Source organism: Podarcis filfolensis, assembly GCF_964270895.1.
Source record: "Podarcis filfolensis genome assembly, chromosome: 6".
Lineage (NCBI taxonomy): Eukaryota > Metazoa > Chordata > Lepidosauria > Squamata > Lacertidae > Podarcis > Podarcis filfolensis.
In genome coordinates, this window is record NC_139609.1 from 90537090 (window position 1) to 90557673 (window position 20584).

Here is a 20584-nt window from a genome sequence, read left to right on the forward strand (position 1 = left end):
AGGCGCTGTGATCCAGGCACTCTCTCTTTCTAAAAACAGCTAAACAGTTTTTATAGAAAAGCAGTTTTCAAATCCAAGGCCAGATATGGACAGGAATAAACATTCTGCGGGACGCGGGTGGCGCTGTGGGTTAAACCACAGAGCCTAGGACTTGCCGATCAGAAGGTCGGCGGTTCGAATCCCCGTGACGGGGTGAGCTCCTGTTGCTCAGTCCCTGCTCCTGCCCACCTAGCAGTTCGGAAGCACGTCAAATGGCAAGTAGATAAATAGGTACTGCTCCGGCGGGAAGGTAAACGGCGTTTCCGTGCACTGCTCTGGTTCGCCAGAAGTGGCTTAGTCATGCTGGCCACATGATCCGGAAGCTGTATGCCGGCTCCCTCGGGCAATAAAGCGAGATGAGCGCTGCAACCCCAGAGTCGGTCACAACTGGACCTAATGGTCAGGGGTCCCTTTACCTTAAACAGCCTGCACTTAAAATGGTTGCTGAAAAAGGAAAGTCTTCAATAGACACCAGAAAGACAGTAGAGATGGCACCTGCCTAATGTGTAACAGAAGGCACTTCTAAATGATGAATGGCACCCACTAAAGGCCCAATTCCTACATTATATGGAATGGACTTCCCTATGAGTTGTTATCTGCAGGAGGTCGTCTCCCCAGCACAGCACAGTAATCTGTTGGCTGTATGAGACCATATCAATGCATGGGATGAAAAAAACCCCACAGAAATTCTTCCATGCTTCTTTTGGCTTTTTGGATGGTGGGGCAAAGATTGTAGCTTATTGGTAGGACTACATGCTTTGTGTGCAGAAGATCCCAGGTTGAATCCCCAACATCTTGGGACCGTCCCCTGCCCGAAATCTTGGAGAGCTGCTGCCAGTCCGTGTAGACAGCACTGGCCTAGTTGGAGCAATGGCCTGACTCTGGGCTCACCCGCTCGCCCCATGCCTAGAAAGCACAAGTCTAAGCGGTTTTGCCTTTGCCCTGCCACTTCCCCCTGGAAAACCTGATCTTCAGCGCAGGCTTTAGAGACTGTGAAGCTCAAGGTTGCGGGTTCGAGCCCCACAGTGGGCAAAAGATTCCTGCATCTCAGGGGGTCAGACTAGAAGACCCTCGTGGTCCCTTCCAACTCTACGATTCTATGCAGGAATATGCAGCTGTCCCGTACAGGGATCAAACCTGTAACCTTGGTGTATCATTGCTTTCTTTGGCAATCAAAGCAACTGATGCTTTTGGTAAAGGTAAAGGGACCCCTGACCATTAGGTCCAGTGGTGACCAACTCTGGGGTTGCAGTGCTCATCTTGCTTTATTGGCCAAGGGAGCTGGCATACAGCTTCCGGGTCATGTGGCCAGCATGACTAAGCCACTTCTGGCGAACCAGCGCAGCACACGGAAACACCGTTTACCTTCCCGCTGGAGCTGTACCTGTTTATCTACTTGCACTTTGACGTGCTTTCGAACTGCTAGGTTGGCAGGAGCAGGGACTGAGCAACAGGAGCTCACCCCATCCCGGGGATTCGAACCGCTGACCTTCTGATCGGCAAGTCCTAGGCTCTATGGTTTAACCCACAGCGCCACCCGCGTCCCAAAATGATGCTTTAGGAGTTCCTAAATCTTAGTGGACAGTGAAGTTCTAGCAAGTACTTAAGCATCCGGACTTACAGGAAATCTTCATGTGCTTTTAGTGGGGCTGGGGAAAGATTGGGTGTAAATATGGCAGCTGACGGTGGAGATAGGAACCTAACTCTTAATTCTGCTTTCTTTTAAAATATTTAGGGAGAGCCTGGTCCTCCTGGTTTGCCTGGTCCACCAGTAAGTATTTGCTCATTTAACATTCCTTAATGTTGTCCTTAGGGAAGTCCAACAAACCCCATCGCTCAGTGGTAGATCAGAGACTTTGCATGCAGATGCTCTTTGTGGGTGGCTGGGATTAAGAACTACTTTGCATAGAGGGAAGATTCTGCAAGTGTGCTCTGTTACTGTATTTTTAGATACAGTAACATGCCCATTTCCTCCTCCCTTATTTTTTTTTTTTTGCTGCAGTGAGAATCTGCATTTTATGAGAAGCTGTCTTCTGCTGTGCATTTTTCCTTATTGTGATTTTATTTCTGTAACTGTTCAGATCTGTATATTGCATAGATATGGCATTCTGTATTGTGCTTTGTGTTCTGTGTTGTAAGCTGCCCCGTGGTCTTTTGACAAAGGCTGGTATGCAAGATTTTAATAATAATAGTAATAATAATGGATAATTAAAAAAAAGTTAATAATAGTAATGAGGTTGATGCAGAAGGTTCCGGGTTCAAATCCCCAGCATCTCCAGGTAGGGTTCAGAGAGACCCTGAAACCCTGGAGTGTTTATGCCGGTCAGTGTAGACAATACAGAGCTAGATGGACCCAAGGAATGATCAGAAGCATCTGTGGTACAAGAAAGAGACCAGAATCAGGGGCAAAGGGTATAGGAGGAGTAGAGACAGCAAAGGACCAAGGAACACACTTGTCTGGGAAATAAAAGCAGCTTTCGGTAACTCTTATTTCTGAAAGAAGGACAGGTAGGGATGAAAAACTTGAGAGCCTCCGTACTGAGGTGGGCTGCAGTGAGGAGGAATGGTGGAACCTCCCCCTCCCTCTGATCCTGAATCTTCCCAGGAGCAGGAGGGCAGCATAGATTTGGAACAGTGGTTTGTAGAGGGACATAGTTCAGAAGGCAGTAGCTGGGAAATACTGGCTGGGGAACAGCTAGGAGAAGAAACAATGGGAGAGGGAGAGAGTTAACAGATTCACAGTCTCTGGACAGCATTCCTCCGCTCAGCCCAAGGTCAAGAAAAGCTGAGAAAGTGGCAGAACAGAAAACACAGGGTATAAACTCAGAGTACTAGATGTTGGAGTGACGTAGATTAATAGGGACAGAAGGGGGTGAAATCCTTAACTGGGAGCACCGCCATTCTAGGAGATGGTTTCTTTGTTCTCTTGCTGTGATTATTAAAGTTTCTAACTGGTAGGAAGACGCCTTTTCCTTTGTTCTGCTTATCTACTTCCATGGGGGGTGGAAACAGATTCCCTTAAGCCTGACATCCTAGCAGTGTTTGATTTATATCACAGAACTTTTTTTAAGAATATGATCACGGGACTTACAGGAAGCATAGAACAATGCAGCTGCATAAGAACACGGATCGTTCCCAAAGTATAATATTGTGTCAGGGACCAGTGGCGTAGCGTGGGGGGTGCAGGGGGGGCCGGCCGCACCGGGCGCAACATCTGGGGTTAGGGCAAATCCACGGGTTAGGGGGCGCAAATCCACGGGTTAGGGGGCGCAAATTACTTGCCTTGCCCCGGGTGCTGACAACCCACGCTACGCCACTGTCAGGGACTGGCAGGGCATTGTGGAGGGTGCAGCAGTAGAAGGGAGCCTGGAGTCTGACTCGCGAGAGGAGGGCAGTGGTTTGTGGGGGACCTGTACCACTCAGGAGGCAAGACTCAGAGGCAGGGGGAGCTTCAGAGCTGGAGGGTGGCGCACAGGGGGAAGAAGATGCAGGTCAGGCAAGTGAAGGGCTGGATGCTTCCCCACCTTTTCCTGCACCACTGTTTCCCAGAACCAGGAGGAAACTGAAAAGGGATGAGCAGAGGACGTTTCCATGAAGGCGCAGTCTCCGGCTGCAGCAAGTGGTCCTCTGTTGCTGCCACTGCTCCACAAAGCGTGGACCTGGGCACAGCTGCCTAGCCGCTGGATTGGCGTGCATTGATACCCAGAGCTGTTCCTTTTAAAAAGTCCCATATGCTCAGAGACTTTGCATCTGTTCATTGGGGGAGATAGGAAGCCCAGAGTGCTTGTTCTTTTACAGTGGTACCTCAGGTTACATACGTTTCAGGTTACATATGCTTCAGGTTACAGACTCCACTAACCGAGAAATAGTGCTTCAGGTTAAGAACTTTGCTTCAGGATGAGAACAGAAATTGTGCTCTGGCGGCATGGCAGGAGCAGGAGGCTCCATTAGCTAAAGTGGTGCTTCAGGTTAAGAACAGTTTCAAGTTAAGAATGGACCTCCAGAATGAATTAAGTACTTAACCTGAGGTACCACTGTAGTTAGACCATTGATCCCCTGCTGGTGAGGCTCACTGACCTCCCGGAAAAGCAAAAATTTGACGTTTTCCTGTTAGGCAAAGGTCATAAGACGACCCGGATGGTCGCCAGATTCTGTGTACAGATCTGTAGGCGCAGACCATCCCCTGACTCAAACTAGTTTGTTAAGAAAATCCCCAAACTCTGTTCCATGGGTGACTCTGGGTCATATCTCTGTGGTAGCTTATCTTAAAGTTTTAAGTGTCTATACGCTTATCGCATTTATAATTTATTGTTGTACATTGTTTTAAATGTTTGTTTTCCTTCTGGGATTGTACCCTCAAGTGTGTTTTATAAGCTGGTCTCCGACCGTAATAAATTATCTACCCAGAGCTGTAGAAGCGACTGTGTTATCTTTGGCAATAAATACTTAGCTATCTGCACTGCACATTCCTTTGGCCAGGACGCGCCCTTGGCATATGGATTGCCCTTGGGTCTTCCTGCCACGCTTGCCACCTTCTCCGGCCACGTGGCACATCACACCCTTTGAGAACCACTGCTGTAGCTTGTGGGGCTGCAGAGAAATGCCTGGGGAGCGCAAAGCTGTTTCTCCACATCCCACAGCAGAGAAGTGCTCAGAGCCTTGAGAAATACTTAACAACTCATTAGGCAGGCCACAGGGATAGAATTCCGCTGAGGGTGTCCTTCCTGTTGGTGGGAGTCAAACGTGGATTCCAATTCCGAGACTTGAAAGAAATTCCGCGCTTATATATGCTGCAGAGTCCACGCTTTGAGAAAGTGTCAACGCTGAAGGCATGCTATCCTGTTATATCTCTGTGGTTGTTATATTAACAGTGCCTGCCTCTTAATCTGGTTTTAGGGGCCAAAAGGAGCACCAGGGAAGCCTGGGAAAGCAGGAAATGCCGGCTTGCCTGGCCTTCCGGGAGTAGATGTAAGTATTGAATATTCCTTTCTGCGCCCTCCTCATTAGTGAGAGCGATTCCCAGCATGCTTTGCTGACATCCCAGTGCTCAAATTATGGGGGGAAACCTCTCTCTGTGTGTTCTTCAATATCGTCATTCTCTTTTCTTTTTTAAAAAAGGACCCCACTCTGTTTTCTTGGCTATAATTTTTAAAGACTGGTTTTAATATTGAATTTTGTCAGTTGTCGTATCCCACCTCTGGACCTCGTGGTGAAGGATGGGTAAGAAATAAATGAAAACATTAATATTTTCTCTGCTGCTTCTTTGTCAGGGTTTAACGGGATCCGATGGCCCACCTGGACCAGTAGGGCCACCAGGGGACAGAGTAAGTACCAGAGCCTTTAAAAACGTGAAGGACCATTGGGGCAAAAGTAAGCTCATTAACCAAAGTGGAATGGCAATATTAATCTGCATGCCAGGGATGGAAAACCTGAGGTCATCTAGGTGTTGCTGGGTTCTCCTTCAGAAAAGGTGAAATTGGCAATTAACTGTTCCACCCAATTCTGCCTCTGGCCCCGCCCACCTCTGCCATGTGGCTCTCAGATGGTTTGCCCAGAAGTGAATGTGGCCCTCAAGCTAAAAATGGTCCCACTGCCCCGTGAGAGTTGATCTAGAATGGGGGGTGAGGAACGTGCAGCCCTCTAGATGTTGTTCTTCTGCAAGTCCCAACATCCCTGACCATTGGTTGTGCTGGCTGGGGTTGATGGGAGACTAGAATCGTAGAGTTGGAAGGGACTCTGAGATTCGTCTAGTCCAGTGTTTCCCAACCTCAAGTCTCCAGCTGTTGTTGGACTACAACTCCCATCATCCCTAGGCAGCAAGACCAGTGGTGAGGGATGATGGGAACTGTAGTCCAAAACCAGCTGGAGATCCAAATTTGAGGAACTCTGATCTAGTCCAACCCCCTGCAATGCAGGAATCTCAGTTAAAGCATCCATGGCAGATAGCCATCCAACCTCTGCTTTAAAAGCTCCAAAGAAGGAGAGTCCACCATCTCCCTAGGGAAACCGTTCCATGGTTGAACAGCTCTTACCTTCAGAAAGTTCTTCCTGATGTTTAGTCGGAATCTCCTTTCTTGCAACTTGAAGCCATTGGTTTGAGTCCTACCCTCCAAAGCAGGAGAAGACAAGGTTGCGCCATCCTCCATGTGACAGTCCTTTAGATATTTGAAGATGGCTATCATCTCTCCTCTCAGACTCCTTTTATCCAGGCTAAACAATATCTGGAGAGGTCCACAGGTCCCCCAACTTTGCTGTTACCCACTGCACATACAGCTAACCAGTGTGTGAATTACTTTCCATATTTTAAGGGATTTTAGCTCAGGATTTGTGCGAGTTCTGCAGCAGATTTGATGTAAGAATTAGCAAGCTTTTTCTGAGAACTCATCATTTCTTCAGTCATTAAGAAGGACAACAATCCACTCTTTCCTTCCAGCAGCCAGCGCTGTAAAAGACTAGTTTAGGATCTGTCAGGAAGTAGTCCAGGAACAAAAAAATGTGAATAACCGAGCTTTTAAAAATATATAACTAAGCTGGCATTTGTAAACAAAGTTGATCTTGATGGGATTACAGCCTGATCTTAAGGGGGTGGAAATGGAATTAATTATGGCTTTGAGCTCTCAGAAGCTGTCCATCTGATTAGAGGGTTGTCTTTAAATTTAACGGGGGGAAAAACCCTACTAATCTGCTTTGGTGTGGTATGCAGAATGCCAGGGTGCCCTTCCTTTTGAACTCCAAATCAAGCAACAGCTTTTCAGATGTTTTCATAAACCAAGTCCCTTTTTTTAAGGCAAATTCATAGAGGAGAAAGCTTTCAACAGGATTATCTCTGTTCTGCCTCCATGGTCATAGCCAGCAATGCTTCTCAGTACCAGTTACTGGAATATAGTATAGTACTGGACTATAGGTCCGTATACTTAAAGCTATGGTTTTCCCAGTAGTGATGTATGGAAGTGAGAGCTGGACCATAAAGAAAGCTGATCGCTGAAGAATTGATGCTTTTGAATTATGGTGCTGGAGGAGACTCTTGAGAGTCCCATGGACTGCAAGAAGATCAAACCTCTCCATTCTGAAGGAAATCAGCCCTGAGTTCTCACTGGAAGGACATATCCGGAAGCTGAGGCTCCAATACTTTGGCCACCTCATGAGAAGAGAAGACTCCCTGGAAAAGACCCTGATGTTGGGAAAGATGGAGGGCACAAGGAGAAGGGGATGACAGAGGACGAGATGGTTGGACAGTGTTCTCGAAGCTACCAGCATGAGTTTGACCAAACTGCGGGAGGCAGTGGAAGACAGGAGTGCCTGGCGTGCTCTGGTCCATGGGGTCACGAAGAGTCGGACATGACTAAAAGACTAAACAACAACAAACCAGTTACTGGAAGCCGCAGGAAAGGGGAATGCTCTTTGTGTTCAAATCCTGATTGCGGGCCTCCCACAAGCATCTGATTTTCCACTGTGAGAACAGGATGCTGGACTAGATGGGCCATTCGCCTGATCCAGCTGTCTCTCCTTATGTTGCTGTGACAAGTCCCTGCTTAAAGGCACTTACATCCTCAAACGGGGTTCAGAGACATGCTTGCCAATATTATATCACTGGTGGGAAAGGGGGAGGCGCTTTGCAAACGACAGGCAGGAGGGGTGCTGAACTCCTCCTGTGCCTGTAAGTTTTTATCTGCCAAGACCCAATGACCCAAGAGTCATTGTAGTCCGACTCCCTGCAATGCAGGAATCTCAGCTAAAGCATCCATGACAGATGACCCTCCCACCTCTGCTTAAAAACCTCCAAGGAAGAAGAGAAGAAGAAGAAGAGTTTGGATTTGATATCCCACTTTATCACTGCCTGAAGGAGTCTCAAAGTGGCTAACAATCTCCTTTCCCTTCCTCCCCCACAACAAACACTCTGTGAGGTGAGTGGGGCTGAGAGACTTCAGAGAAGTGTGACTGGCCTAAGGTCACCCAGCAGCTGCATGTGGAGTAGCGGGGAAGCGAACCCGGTTCACCAGATTACGAGTCCACTGCTCTTAACCACTACACCACACTGGCTCTCAAGGAAGGAAAGTCCACAACCAGAACAACTCTTTCTGTCAGAAAGTTCTTCCTCATGTTTAGTCGGAATCTTCTTTCTTGCAACATGAATGGTGCTACCATACCCTCTGACATGCCCCAGTGCAAAACTTGGACATGCGGCTTCCGGGTTGTGCTGCCACACAAGTCACATGACCTCCATGAACATAACAGTTTTCACATGCAGGGCAGAATAAAGATAACAGTTTGAGTTCCTCACTTGAAGCTTTATAAATTTATATATTGTAACATCATGGATGGAAACCATTAACTATGCAGCTGTTGACTAAGGGATTATTATTATAACTGAAATGTAACTGATAATAATTAAGATTATGGAACGCAGTGATATAAGAACGGAAATTGCACGCAGTCCACCATGCGGGGAGCCACTTTAACTAAAATGCATTAATTGGAAGTTGATTGACATTTTGATAATTTTGATAATTTGGGAATTAATCGTTGCTATTACAATTTGGCTATTACAGTGGTACCTTGGTTTTTAAACGTGTCCGCTGACGAACATTTCAGTTTACGAACACCGTAAACCCAGAAGTAAATGCTTCGGTTTTCGAAAGCACCTCGGAAGTCGAACATGCCATGCATATTGAGTTTTCCATTTTCGAACATTTTGGAACTTGGAATGGATTATGTTTGGAAACCGAGGTACCACTGTATTGGGGTTATGTGGGAAAACTAATTAAAAAAATAAATCAAAAAACAGAGAGAACCCTCTGCCTTAGTATAAAGCAAACAAGGAAAGTTACAAGTCTGCCTGGTGTGAATTTGTGACGTTGGTCAGAAAGGTTTTTTCAGTAGGCCAATGGGTGGAACTGATTTTTCTGTTTTATGTTTTTTATCAAGCCTGATCACTTCTTATTACTGAGTTGAAAGGGAGGGGAGGGCAAACATATATGTAATTTATTATTTCCTGCAATTTATCTATACCTGCATCTCTATACATCCAAAAGCATCAACATGAAGAGGTTGGGGTGTTGTTGTTTTTTGCACAACTAGTTCAAAGTGATCTAGTTCAAATGGGCAATGCTGACATCCAGAGGGTCACCCATTCACGCTGAACTGGGGTGTGCATTCAGTTGTGTAAGGCAACATGAGTCTCTTTCTGCACCAACCACTTGTGTGTTATTATGCACAAAGTAGAACTGGTTTTGTGACCACCGGTGCTCAGCACCATTTGACATGGCTGGGAGCACCTTCTCAGATGGTTGAGCAGTGGGCATGAATTCCCACTTCCCCACCTCCCAAAGCAGGAGCAGCAGTGTTGTGTAATGGTTAGAGTGTTGGACTATGACCCGGGAGAGACCAGGGTTAGGATCCCCACTCAGCCCTGAAACTCACTGGGTGAGCTTGGGCCAGTCATCGCCTCTCAACCTAACTGGCCTTTCAGGGTTGTTTTGCAGATGAAATGGGGAGGAGGAGACCTCCTTGGGAGATAAAGGTGGCATATAAATGCAAAAACAAACAAATAAAAATGAAACAAAATTATAGGAACCTTGACTGCAAAGAGGTGCTCATGAAAGAGCAGAATGCAGGGTTTCTGTGATCATTTTGACATCTGTCCCTAAATGGCAACTTTCACAGTGGAATCCAAATTCAGTGCAGCGCTAATTTTAATGTTTCTATCTGGCAGGGCGCCATAGGACCTCCGGGGCCAGCTGGACCAGCCGTGAGTGAACCTACAATTTTATATCTCTCGCATATAAGTATGGCATAGGTTGTGCGTCACGCACATTGCTGCATAGTGCAATGTCAACAGGGATCCTTCGTGCTGCTGTTTCTGAAGTCGCAGGAATAAGGCAAGGGCATAGCTAAGGGGCAGAACACACTTTTTGCATCCAGGTCAGGGGTCGGCAACCTAAGGCCCATGGGCCACAAGCGGGGGTTGCTTAACCAGCCCCCGAACCGAGCCACCCACTTGGCAAGTCCCTGTGAGCTGTGCTAAATCAGCGCGGCACAGGGACTCGCTTTCGTGGCACTGGAAATCACGTCTGCGCAGACGCAGATGATGGAAATTGCGTCTGCGCAGGTGTAGACGCCGGAAATTGTGGGGTCGTGCGCAGTCTGGCCTATGGAGGGATCTCCGCTGGAGTGAACTGGCCCAGGTGGGGTAAACCTTGCTGTCCCCTGATCCAGGTGGTCCCAGCACCTCCTGTTTAAAGCAGCTGGAAAATGGGAAGTCATAGCAGATAGTACCAGACTACACAGCGGCGTAGCGTGGGTTGTCAGCACCCGGGGCAAGGCAAGTAATTTGCGCCCCCTAACCCGGGGCAAGGCAAGTAATTTGCGCCCCCTAACCCAGGGCAAGGCAAGTAATTTGCGCCCCCTAACCCGGGGCAAGGCAAGTAATTTGCGCCCCCTAACCCGGGGCAAGGCAAGTAATTTGCGCCCCCTAACCTTCCGCCGCTGCCAGCTTCTTCTTGCTGCTGCCTGGTCTGGTCTGGTGTGGTTCTCTCCCGCGCTCAGCGCTGCGCTGGGCGGCCGCTGCACTGTCCCTCCCCCAGATAGTCCCTCGCCCTCTCTCCGCACCGCACACCTGGCACCCACCCCCTCCACAGTGGGCGGCGACCCGGCGGCTCGGATCGGATTCGCACAGCCAGCACTGCAGTGAGAGAGAGTGAGTGAGCCAGGTAGGGGCAGAGAGCTGCGAGTGCGAGCGCCCCCCCCAGATGTTGCGCCCGGTGTGGCCGGCCCCCCCTGCACCCCCCACGCTACACCACTGAGACTACATGGCACAAGGAAGCTTTGTGTGTCCAAGAATAGTCAAGAGAGGAGATGCTAGATCTGGTCCAGTGTTCAATTTCCAACTCTATGTCTGCTGGGCCTGAAAATTAGCCAGCGCCAACAGATGGGTACATTTGGCCACAGTTAGTTACTGGGGTGGCGAAGTCATTAGGAATATTATTTCCATTGGAATCAACAAGGATTTGGATCAGCTCATAAAAGTTATACAGGTGCAAAATACCATTTTGTTAAATCTTGTGCCATCGCTGCGGAAAGCTGTGAAGTTATTGCGCCAGTAGTTCACAGTATTGCCTTTTGTCTCTGTTGTTAATGTTACATCATGATGTGAACTGATGTTCTGTCACCTGGATCATTTCAGGGGAGGAAACCACATGTGTTTTTGTTTTGGTTTTTGTAGCTGAAGAAGGAACTGTGCATCCTGCATTGGTCAGAGTTGGTCCTCTCCATTAAACAGCTAACATGCACAATTGCTGACATTTCTTTATTTTTATAGCAAATTTAACGAAAGAAATAATCGAAAAGGCAAAAAATAAACCCCGGCTCCCAATAATAATAATACAAAAACCATCAATATATCCATCTCAGTTTAAACCTACAAGTTGATATATAGCACCCAAATGTCCTGACAGACAGCTGTTCAATATTGACAATTATAAGAAATATGTTCAAATGTAGCAAGGCCAGGAAAGTCCTCAGATGATCATTTAATAGATGGTGGGTGTTTGTCTTGAGATGAGAAACCTATTGAGGTTATTAATATTGCGCCTATGGAAGCTGTTGGATGAATACAAATGGACTCTTCTTTGAAATAAAAATTCTCCAGTCCAAAAATATGGTTCAAAAACTTTACTTGCAGAACTTTAACTCCAAACAACTTGAAACAATACAAGTTACATTCAGATAGTTGCCTATTTCTTTATACTGATCCCAGCATAGGTATAAACCTAGCATCTTGATTCCTGAGCTAAAAAATCAAAGCTATACAGTATCTCTCTTCAAACAGCCTCCATTTAGCCTGTGGCTGTTTTACTGGAGAGATTAGCATGTCCGTTCTCTTCAGCAGCTGGAAAACAAAGCATATGCATAGACCTATGGGATTCTCAGCTTGTGACTGAGCCAGCAGAGATACAGCCCCACTTAATGATTACCCTGTTAGGCTCTCTGCAGCTTCAGTGGAAATTTCCATGCCATGTTTCACAGTATACATGCAGACACATTATAGAGTTATTTTCCATTTCAATGTGCATTAAACAATTATGCTTAACAAAACCACCATGTGCAACTTAGTTCACTGCATCAGTTTTCACATTTCCTCACAGCCTCTTACGTCCGTGTAAGAACATCCGTTCCCTTAGCAGGAAAGGGGCAAAATAGTTTGCTAATGTTTTAAAACTGCACATTTTATATTTGAATAAAGGGAAGGGAAAAGAGAGGAGAGAGTGGGTTTTCAAACAAGGTCTATTTTTTATGAATCTTCTGTTTTTGAAATGTAATTTTGATCTCACTTTCAGGGCAAAGGACTTCCAGGGCCCCCGGTAAGCAAGACCAGCTTGGTACTATTTGCCGAAATCTAACCACACTTACCTTTGCCTCCCTGAGAACTGCCTTTACAGCTCTCCGTTTTCAAACAATGCTTGCATCAGTTTTAGATGGAAGATCTAGAAATGTTCCAAAGCATTTAAGACTTTGTACTAACATGAGTTTGACAAACTGTGGGAGGCAGTGGAAGACAGGAGTGCCTGGCATGCTCTGGTCCATGGGGTCACGAGGAGTCGGACACGACTAAACGACAACAATTTGTGGGCTAGGCGAGGTAGAAGGTCTCCCCCATTATATACTCCACTGTCACCTATATCCAAACCCCAGAAAGATATTTTTTTGGGAACAGATGCTGGCAGAACCCTGAAGTGAAAATATGTTGGCTGTTATCTGATTCTGATCTGGTTGTGCTATACAAAACAGCCCTGTTTGCTAAAGCAGCTAAAAGTATTCATGCTAGCTATATAAAAGACAACGCTGTAGACTGTGCAGGTGATTCATTAATTTGACTTATTGTAAATGGATGTATATCTCTGGATATATATATATTTAACAGGTTTTAATTGACTTGCTGGATCCGTAATTGAATTTGTAATGGCTTTTAGTCAAATGCAATAAATGATGGATTGGATTGTGAAGTAAGAGCAGCTCCTTAGCAATATGATTCAAATACCTTGGAAGTTCAGAGCTCCTGTCCTACGGTTGTGGCTCATATAACATGCTTTCTTTTGCAGGGACCTCCAGGCCCCAGTGGGCTCCCAGGTGGAAACGGATACCCAGGACCACCCGTGAGTTCCCCTTGCTTCTGAAGTTTCCCATACCCCAAAGGGACAAATATCTTGCCTTTCAGCACTGCGTTTTTCAGGTGTTGCAACTGTATGACCCAACAACCAGGTGGCGATCTTTCCTTTATAAGCAACTCCTGCCAGCATAATGGCACTCTCTCTGATGGCACCCTCTCAGAGCCAAGTACTGAATCGATTCAAAATTTGGCGGCTGCGTCTCCTTTTAGAAGGGAGCAGCTCTTGGAGCAGGGGCAGACTTTGGTCATTTGGCGCCCTGAGTGAGCACATTTGTCCCCTTCCCCCCAGAAATATTTCTTATTTTCACAATAAATCCTTTTGGCACAGTGGCTTTTTATCAATCTTCTCAGTATGTACACATATAAATATAGGTTTATTGTTATTGTTATTTTGTGCCCCCTCGGCTCGGCGGCCTGTGCTGTGGAACCGCCGTAAACCCAGCACTGCTTGGAAGGAAACAGCTACACACACAAAACCAATTCATGGAGGTGGTTTGTGCAATTTTTGTTTGTGGTGAGAAGAATGCAGGGTTGCAGCATTAACCTTGCTTGAAGCTTCTTTTGCATGACGATGGCCCAGTGGGGAGCTGGGATGCCTTTGGGTACCCAAGGAATAAGCTGCCCTCCTATAACATATTTCCCCTTCTTTACAGCTAACCACCTTATTTAACAATAACTCAGCGGCGCTCAGAATGCCCTAAAGCAGAGTTCTCCAGGGAGGTGTCCATGGGCACACACACGCCCACAGAGACCTTCCTCGGTACTTGCCAGGTTCCCCACCATCCCACCCAGAAAAGAAGCTACCTTTGAAGGTGACCCGGAAACTGCAATTAATCCAGAATGCAGCAGCCAGACTGGTGTCAGGGAGTGGCCACTGAGACCATATAACACCGGTCCTGAAAGACCTACATTGGCTCCCAGTAGGTTTCCGAGCACAATTCAAAGTGTTGGTGCTGACCTTTAAAGCCCTAAACGGCCTCGGTCCAGTATACCTGAGGTCCACCTCTGAGGGCCTTCTGGTGGTTCCCTCCCTGCGAGAAGTGAGGTTACAGGGAACCAGGCAGAATGCCTTCTCGGTGGTGGCACCCGCCCTGTGGAACGCCCTCCCATCAGATGTCAAGGAAATAAACAACTCTCTGACTTTTCGAAGACATCTGAAGGCAGCCCTGTTTAGGGAAGTTTTTAATGTTTGATGTTTTATCTTGTTTTTCATAATCTGTTTGCACACAGCAGTTTCTCCAGTTTGCAAATATGCCCTGCTGCAAAAGCTGGCGATCCCTGCTTTAGGGATGGAGCATGGCATATGGCCTCTGAAAAATGTTTTGTTTTGTCCCCCGTCTTGGCCATTAACTCCCCTGCTCCTGGGGTCCTCTTCCACTCAGTGAGCTTGACTGTGCAAGACTTCCTGCCGCTAGTATCCTGTTCTCTTCTGTTTTTCTTCTGGCTCCCATGTGATCCTTTCCCAGCCAGGCTGGGCTTTCACCTCTACGCCATCCACCTCGTTTGGCCTCACATAACAATCACAGCAGGGAGATCAAACTGTTTGCCTGCCCGAATTGTTGTTGGGATTGACTGTGCGAAGCTGCTGCATCAGAAAACCGGGAGAGCAAATATTAAGTCCCCGGCAACATTTCCACTGCAAGAGTGGCTTTGGAGCATCAGTGTGCTTGAGTAAACAGACACAGAATGGAGCGAGATCTTCATTCAGATAATCCAAATAGGGGGATGTGTGCAAAATATCACCAAGTAAAACATATCAGCGCAAGGATTTCTGACGGTGCCACAGGATTTCGCCCCCTCTCTCCCCCCCCCCGTTAAATCTGTTATGGGGTCTCCCCCCAACCCTCTGGAGCAGATTTGGGAAGCATGTGGGGTGAACACAGTGGGAGGAGGAAAAGGAATAAATTCCCATTGTGCAAGTAGAAATCCTTGTGCTGTTGGGATGCATTAGTTGGAGACTACAAAAAATGTCAGGGGGCATAGTGTGGATGAACATGCTAGCTCTGCCCCCTTTATCTCTTTTTTCCATCACCTTCCAAATTGTGGAAGACTTGTGGGGCGATTTTTATACCTGCGGAGGCGTTCAGCACATTTTGGAACCCCGGGGAACCCAGTCTGTGGCCTGCCACAAAGGGGAAGGTGACGAAAATTGACACCCTCCTTCTCCTATTTTCCGGTATTTGGGAACCGCAAAATAAACTAGGCATATAATCTGGGCAGGGTGGGGGACAGTTACGATGTGAACAGGTCGTATAAATTCTACACCAGGAAAACGGACTATATAAGGAGTGTTTGTGCATTCAACATTGGCTGTGTAACCAATGGTTGAGGTGTGCAAATCAGTCAAAGCCCAAAGACTTGTACATCTGTACAGGCAGCCTTTACCTGTGTTCCATGTATTGGGTTGTCTCCAATATTAGCGCTACTCAGAGTAGACCCATTGCAATCTATGGGCCTGACTAACCTAGGTGCATTAATTTAAATAGATCTTATTTGGTAACTGCTGGCTTGTTTGAAACCCACCACAGTGCACATTCTTTGCACTGTGTCATAAAACCATTGCTAATCCATTCCCCCAGGTTTTGCAGGACAAATCCTCTCCTCATTTTCAAGAATCAGAAACCTTATTAAGATTTATTGAGTGCCATGGAAGCTAACCACAATTTGCATGTTGATGGGATTTCATAAATTTGGGATGCCTTTATGTCCAACCTCCAATTCTTCAAAATCTTCTCCCAGATCTGCAAGCTGGAAATCATTTCTCCCCAAATATAAATAGGCTGTACCTGCACTGAAACCTTTGCTATTTCTCATTCTGTTTAGGGACCAGCTGGACTTCCTGGTTTTGCTGGACCACCGGGACCCCCAGGACCACCAGTAAGTTTTGATTTTTTTTCAGATCGTACTATTGGACTTGGGGAAAATTGCCGGCTCAGCTGCCCATCACTGTATCCTTTCGGGGGAACACACAAAGGATGCCCGTTCTTTAGCAATAGCAGGTTCAGGAAAGCAATAGCTTTCACTGCTGACAGCCAATGAAAAATTGTAATGCACTTCAATGCACATTAGTGCTGTTCAGTTAATACTAACGCAATAATGAAATGGAGACACAGATTGCCCAGTGCTTTGGGCGAGGTGAAAAAGTACCGTACTTTTCTGTGTATAAGACTAGGTTTTTTTCTTTAAAAGTTATGCTAAAAAGTGGGGGTCGTTTTATACATGGATAGTGCTAAGGGGGGGGGGACGAGATGTTTGATCGGTTCCTGCTGTTAGCTGGCAATTGTCAGTGGCTATTGGGTGTGTTGTTGGTGGCTGCAGCAAGCGCTGGAGTTGATTGGCTGTCACTGTGGCAATTGGGCGGGCGATTGGCGGCTTCTGTCGACAAGGGGACAGATGATGTTATACAGAGAAAAATTATTTGGAAGGTCAAGCACCCCTCGTAGCATGCGACTTGTCTTTTGGAGCCATTCTGAGGTTATTTTTTCTTGCAGCATAGTAAGATCTGGTGTGCATAGACTGACTTCAGATGAGTTGGCTATGGGCTGGATTGCATTAGCCTGCTGAGCAGGGCAGTGAGTAAAATGGCCCGTTCCTGCAAATGTCTGGTGTGCCACGATGATACACCGCCTTACTTATATGTTAGAATTCCTGCTCCATGGTTGCAGTCATGGGATTTTTGTCTATCACATGACGGTATATGTTTTGACTCCACAGAGTGGGAAGTGACGGAGACAGGATGTTTGTGTTACTGTGTTCCGTGAAGTGGGACTATTGTCCTTTGTTCTTTCTCTTTGCTGTCTGATGCTAGAGAGAGAGGGAGCCGTGTTGCAGTGCTCCGTGTGTGTTTATATGTAAATAGATTAGCCAAAATGCTGAGTTGCTGAGGTCTGTTATGCAAGCTGCAAAGACTCTGCGGATCCCTAAGTGTGCCGATGTCTGTTGGCATCGGTCGCTGTGATTTTCGGGCAGAAAAAAAGCTTTTGAAGCTCCCGAACAATCGACCAGGAGGGAGAGAACATGCCAGTCAGGCATGTGTCTCTGCCAGGGTCCTACTCGAGAGTAGGACAAGCTCCTGACAACTTATACCCCATTTGGATTACTATTACTCTAACTGGGACTTCCTTCGAAAAACGTTTGGAAATTTCAGTGGGTCAAAGCTGCAGTGGCCAGTTCTCTGGTTACAGGGAGAACAGAAACACTTGGTTAGCTACAGCTGCACTGACTGCGAGTCTGGTCACAATTCGGAGACATGGTTATGACCTACAAAGCCCTTATAGCTTGGGTCCAAGCTCTCTGAAGGAATGTATCTCCCTCTATGAGCCTGCCCAGGCTTTGAGATCTTCTGAGGAGGCCATTCTCTCAGTCCTGCCACCTCCATGGTAGGGCTGAGTGATGTATCAATATCCTGTATTGTCCAAAAGCGGCTTGAAGAAGAGTTTGGATTTGATATCCTGCTTTATCACGACCCGAAGGAGTCTCAAAGCGGCTAACATTCTCCTTTCCCTTCCTCCCCCACAACAAACACTCTGTGAGGTGAGTGGGGCTGAGAGACTTCAGAGAAGTGTGATTGGCACAAGGTTACCCAGCAGCTGCTTGTGGAGGAGCGGGGAAGCGAACCCGGTTAACCAGATTACAAGTCTACCGCTCTTAACCACTACACCACACTGGCTCTCAGTCCATATGGTGATATTGGTTTCATAATTTTTGACCTGGCAATATATCACGAATCGTGCGTGTGTGTGTGCGCGCTATGCAAAAATCACAATGTGGGGAAAACCGTGAAGCCAGCCATCGCCTCTACCAAGCTCCATCCTTATTTCAGACATTGTGATATATCGGTATGTTGTGATGTTTAGCTAGTGATACATCACAATGTTGAAAACCATATATCGCTTGGTCCTATTCCACAGGTACGTTTGGTGAGGACCTGAGGCAGGGCCTTCTTGGTGGCTGCTCCAAGATTGTGGAAATACCTCCCATGGAAGGCTAGATTGCTCCCCCCCTGTCTTTTTTCACTGGCAGTTTTGGCCATCAACTGGCTGTTGTGAAAGTCTTCTGAGATTGGGTGTTGTATATTGTTTCCTTTCCATCATTTTTAGGGGTTTCAGTGCTGGTTTTTTAAATAATAATAATAATAATAATAATAATAATAATAATAATGTTATTTTTCATTTGTGCTGAGAGCTATCTTGGGTCCCGACTGGGAGAAAGGCAGGATATAAATAAATAAAATGCAGTTTTGATTATTTCCAGCTCTTGAATCTTCCAAATAAAAATTACAAATTGTTCAGAGCTGATTAGACACTCAAACGGAGCACAATAAAAGCGGCTTGCAGCCTGTCTGAATTCAAATATATTCTTTGTTACCCTTGGCATGTATTGGCGACATATTTAAAACCCACACTCTTTGTTGCAGGGTATTCCTGGAGTTATGCCTGACGGCAATGGAGACCTTCAGGTACTGTTTCCTTTTACACACCTATCAAACTGTTATTTTCCAACTGCACAAATGCTTAAGCTCTATATATCTTTTAGTGTGACAGAACTTACACTCTGGAATTCCTTGCTTGTTGACACCAGGCAGGCGCATTCACTGTACTCTTTTTGGCGCCTGCTAAAAAAGATTTTTGTGTAGACAATCCTTTGAATGTTTTAAAGAGCCGCCTTCACTGTACGCTTTTTGGCGCCTGCTAAAAAAGATTTTTGTGTAGACAATCCTTTGAATGTTTTACTGGTTTTTACTGATAATTCTGTTTTATTCTCTTTGGAAATGACTTTCAGGGTGGTTTTGTTTGTTTGTTTGTTTGTTTGTTTGTTTACAATCCCTAATTGTAAAAAAAATAAGAATTACAATTGAGTGATGCCAATTTTTAAATGCCTGCAGAAAACCTTTCTGTTTCTCCATGCAAGCTATTAAAAGTCCTTGCGCTTTTATTGCATGTTCTTTTTTTTTTTAACCTTTGTAAACAGCTTTGACAAATACTTGTGATGTAGTGGCATATAAATAAATACACAAAGAATGCCCTGGTGGTGAGCACTGGTTCTGCACAACTGGCGCTGATGGCTTCATCAAATCACGAGCATCTTCTTCCTCTTCGTTTAAATCATCGCTTTTGTTCATGCCTTTGAAATAGGAATGGTCAAATTTGGTCCGCGGTTGACAACAGCACCTTTTTCCCGTGGGCAGGGCAGCTGTTTGTTCTGTGGGCTTTGAGCACGCACAAGAAAGTCTTGATTCTTTGCGTTGAAACAAACATGACATTAACGCGAGTCGACAAAGCAACATTTCAGCGTTCCCCATCTGTTGTTATGACAGTTCCCTTCGTTTTCTAATTGGAGTCCTCAAGGAGAAGCTAATAATTTCCTTGAACCGCCTTATTGGAAAACCTTTTTAGAGGTTGGATGGGAAATGACAGCGTTCCCCTCCCTCCTTTTCCATTTTCAAAAGAGCATCCTATAGAAGCTAATAGAAAATTATAACCTTGCTGTGAAATGACATTATTATTTATTTATTTTTGAAGGGGTGAAATACCAAGGAAAATATCTTGCTTTAAGTCCCGTGGATTTGTAAAGAAACTACCATTAACATCTCTCTCCCAATTTCCATTGACTCTGAACTAAGATAAGTTGAGGCTGAAGAAGACCATGGCTGGGGGCAAGAGGGGGAGGGGAAAGGACTTTACTTTTTGAGGTATCCCAGGACACAAGGCTTCACCAACCTGGTGCCCTCCAGATGTGTTGAACTGCAGCTGGCAGGGGCTGATGGGAGTTGTAGTCCAACACATTTGAAGGACACCAGGCTGGCCAAAACTGCCCCAAGCTACTGTTCTTAGAAGCCATAGTGAGTTAAAGGTAAAGGGACCCCTTACCATTAGGCCCAGTCGTGGCCGACTCTGGGGTTGCGGTGCTCATCTCGCTTTATTGGCCAAGGGAGCCGGCGTACAGCTTCCGGATCATGTGGCCAGCATGACTAAGCCGCTTCTGGCAAACCAGAGCAGCACACGGAAACACCGTTTACCTTCCCACCGGAGCGGTACCTATTTATCTACTTGCACTTTGACGTGCTTTCGAACTGCTAGGTTGGCAGGAGCAGGGGCCGAGCAACGGGAGCTCACCCCATCACAAGGATTCGAACCGCCAACCTTCTGATCGGCAAGTCCTAGGCTCTGTGGTTTAACCCACAGTGCCACCCGCGTCCCATCATAGTGAGTTAGGGTAGGATTTAATAATAATCTATTATTATTACAGTGGTACCTCTGGTTGTGAACGGGATCCATTCCGGAGGCCCGTTCGCAACATGAAAAGAGCGCAACCTGCAGCGGCGCATCTGCGCACACATGGGTTGCGATTTGCGCATGTGCGTGATATCATTTTGCGTGT

General features: G+C 46.4%; 1 protein-coding gene across 2 annotated transcripts in view; it reads left to right on the forward strand.

Moving 5' to 3' along the window:
* Positions 1 to 20584, forward strand: part of COL9A3 (collagen type IX alpha 3 chain) — a 71149-nt gene that overhangs the window by 10772 nt on the left and 39793 nt on the right. For both annotated transcript variants that reach the window (XM_083618668.1, XM_083618667.1), the window contains exons 3-10: positions 1775 to 1810; positions 4936 to 5007; positions 5310 to 5363; positions 9752 to 9787; positions 12375 to 12398; positions 13137 to 13190; positions 16028 to 16081; positions 18621 to 18662. In XM_083618668.1, coding sequence (XP_083474794.1) covers positions 1775 to 1810; positions 4936 to 5007; positions 5310 to 5363; positions 9752 to 9787; positions 12375 to 12398; positions 13137 to 13190; positions 16028 to 16081; positions 18621 to 18662 — 372 coding nt within the window. The remainder of the gene's footprint in view (positions 1 to 1774; positions 1811 to 4935; positions 5008 to 5309; positions 5364 to 9751; positions 9788 to 12374; positions 12399 to 13136; positions 13191 to 16027; positions 16082 to 18620; positions 18663 to 20584) is intronic.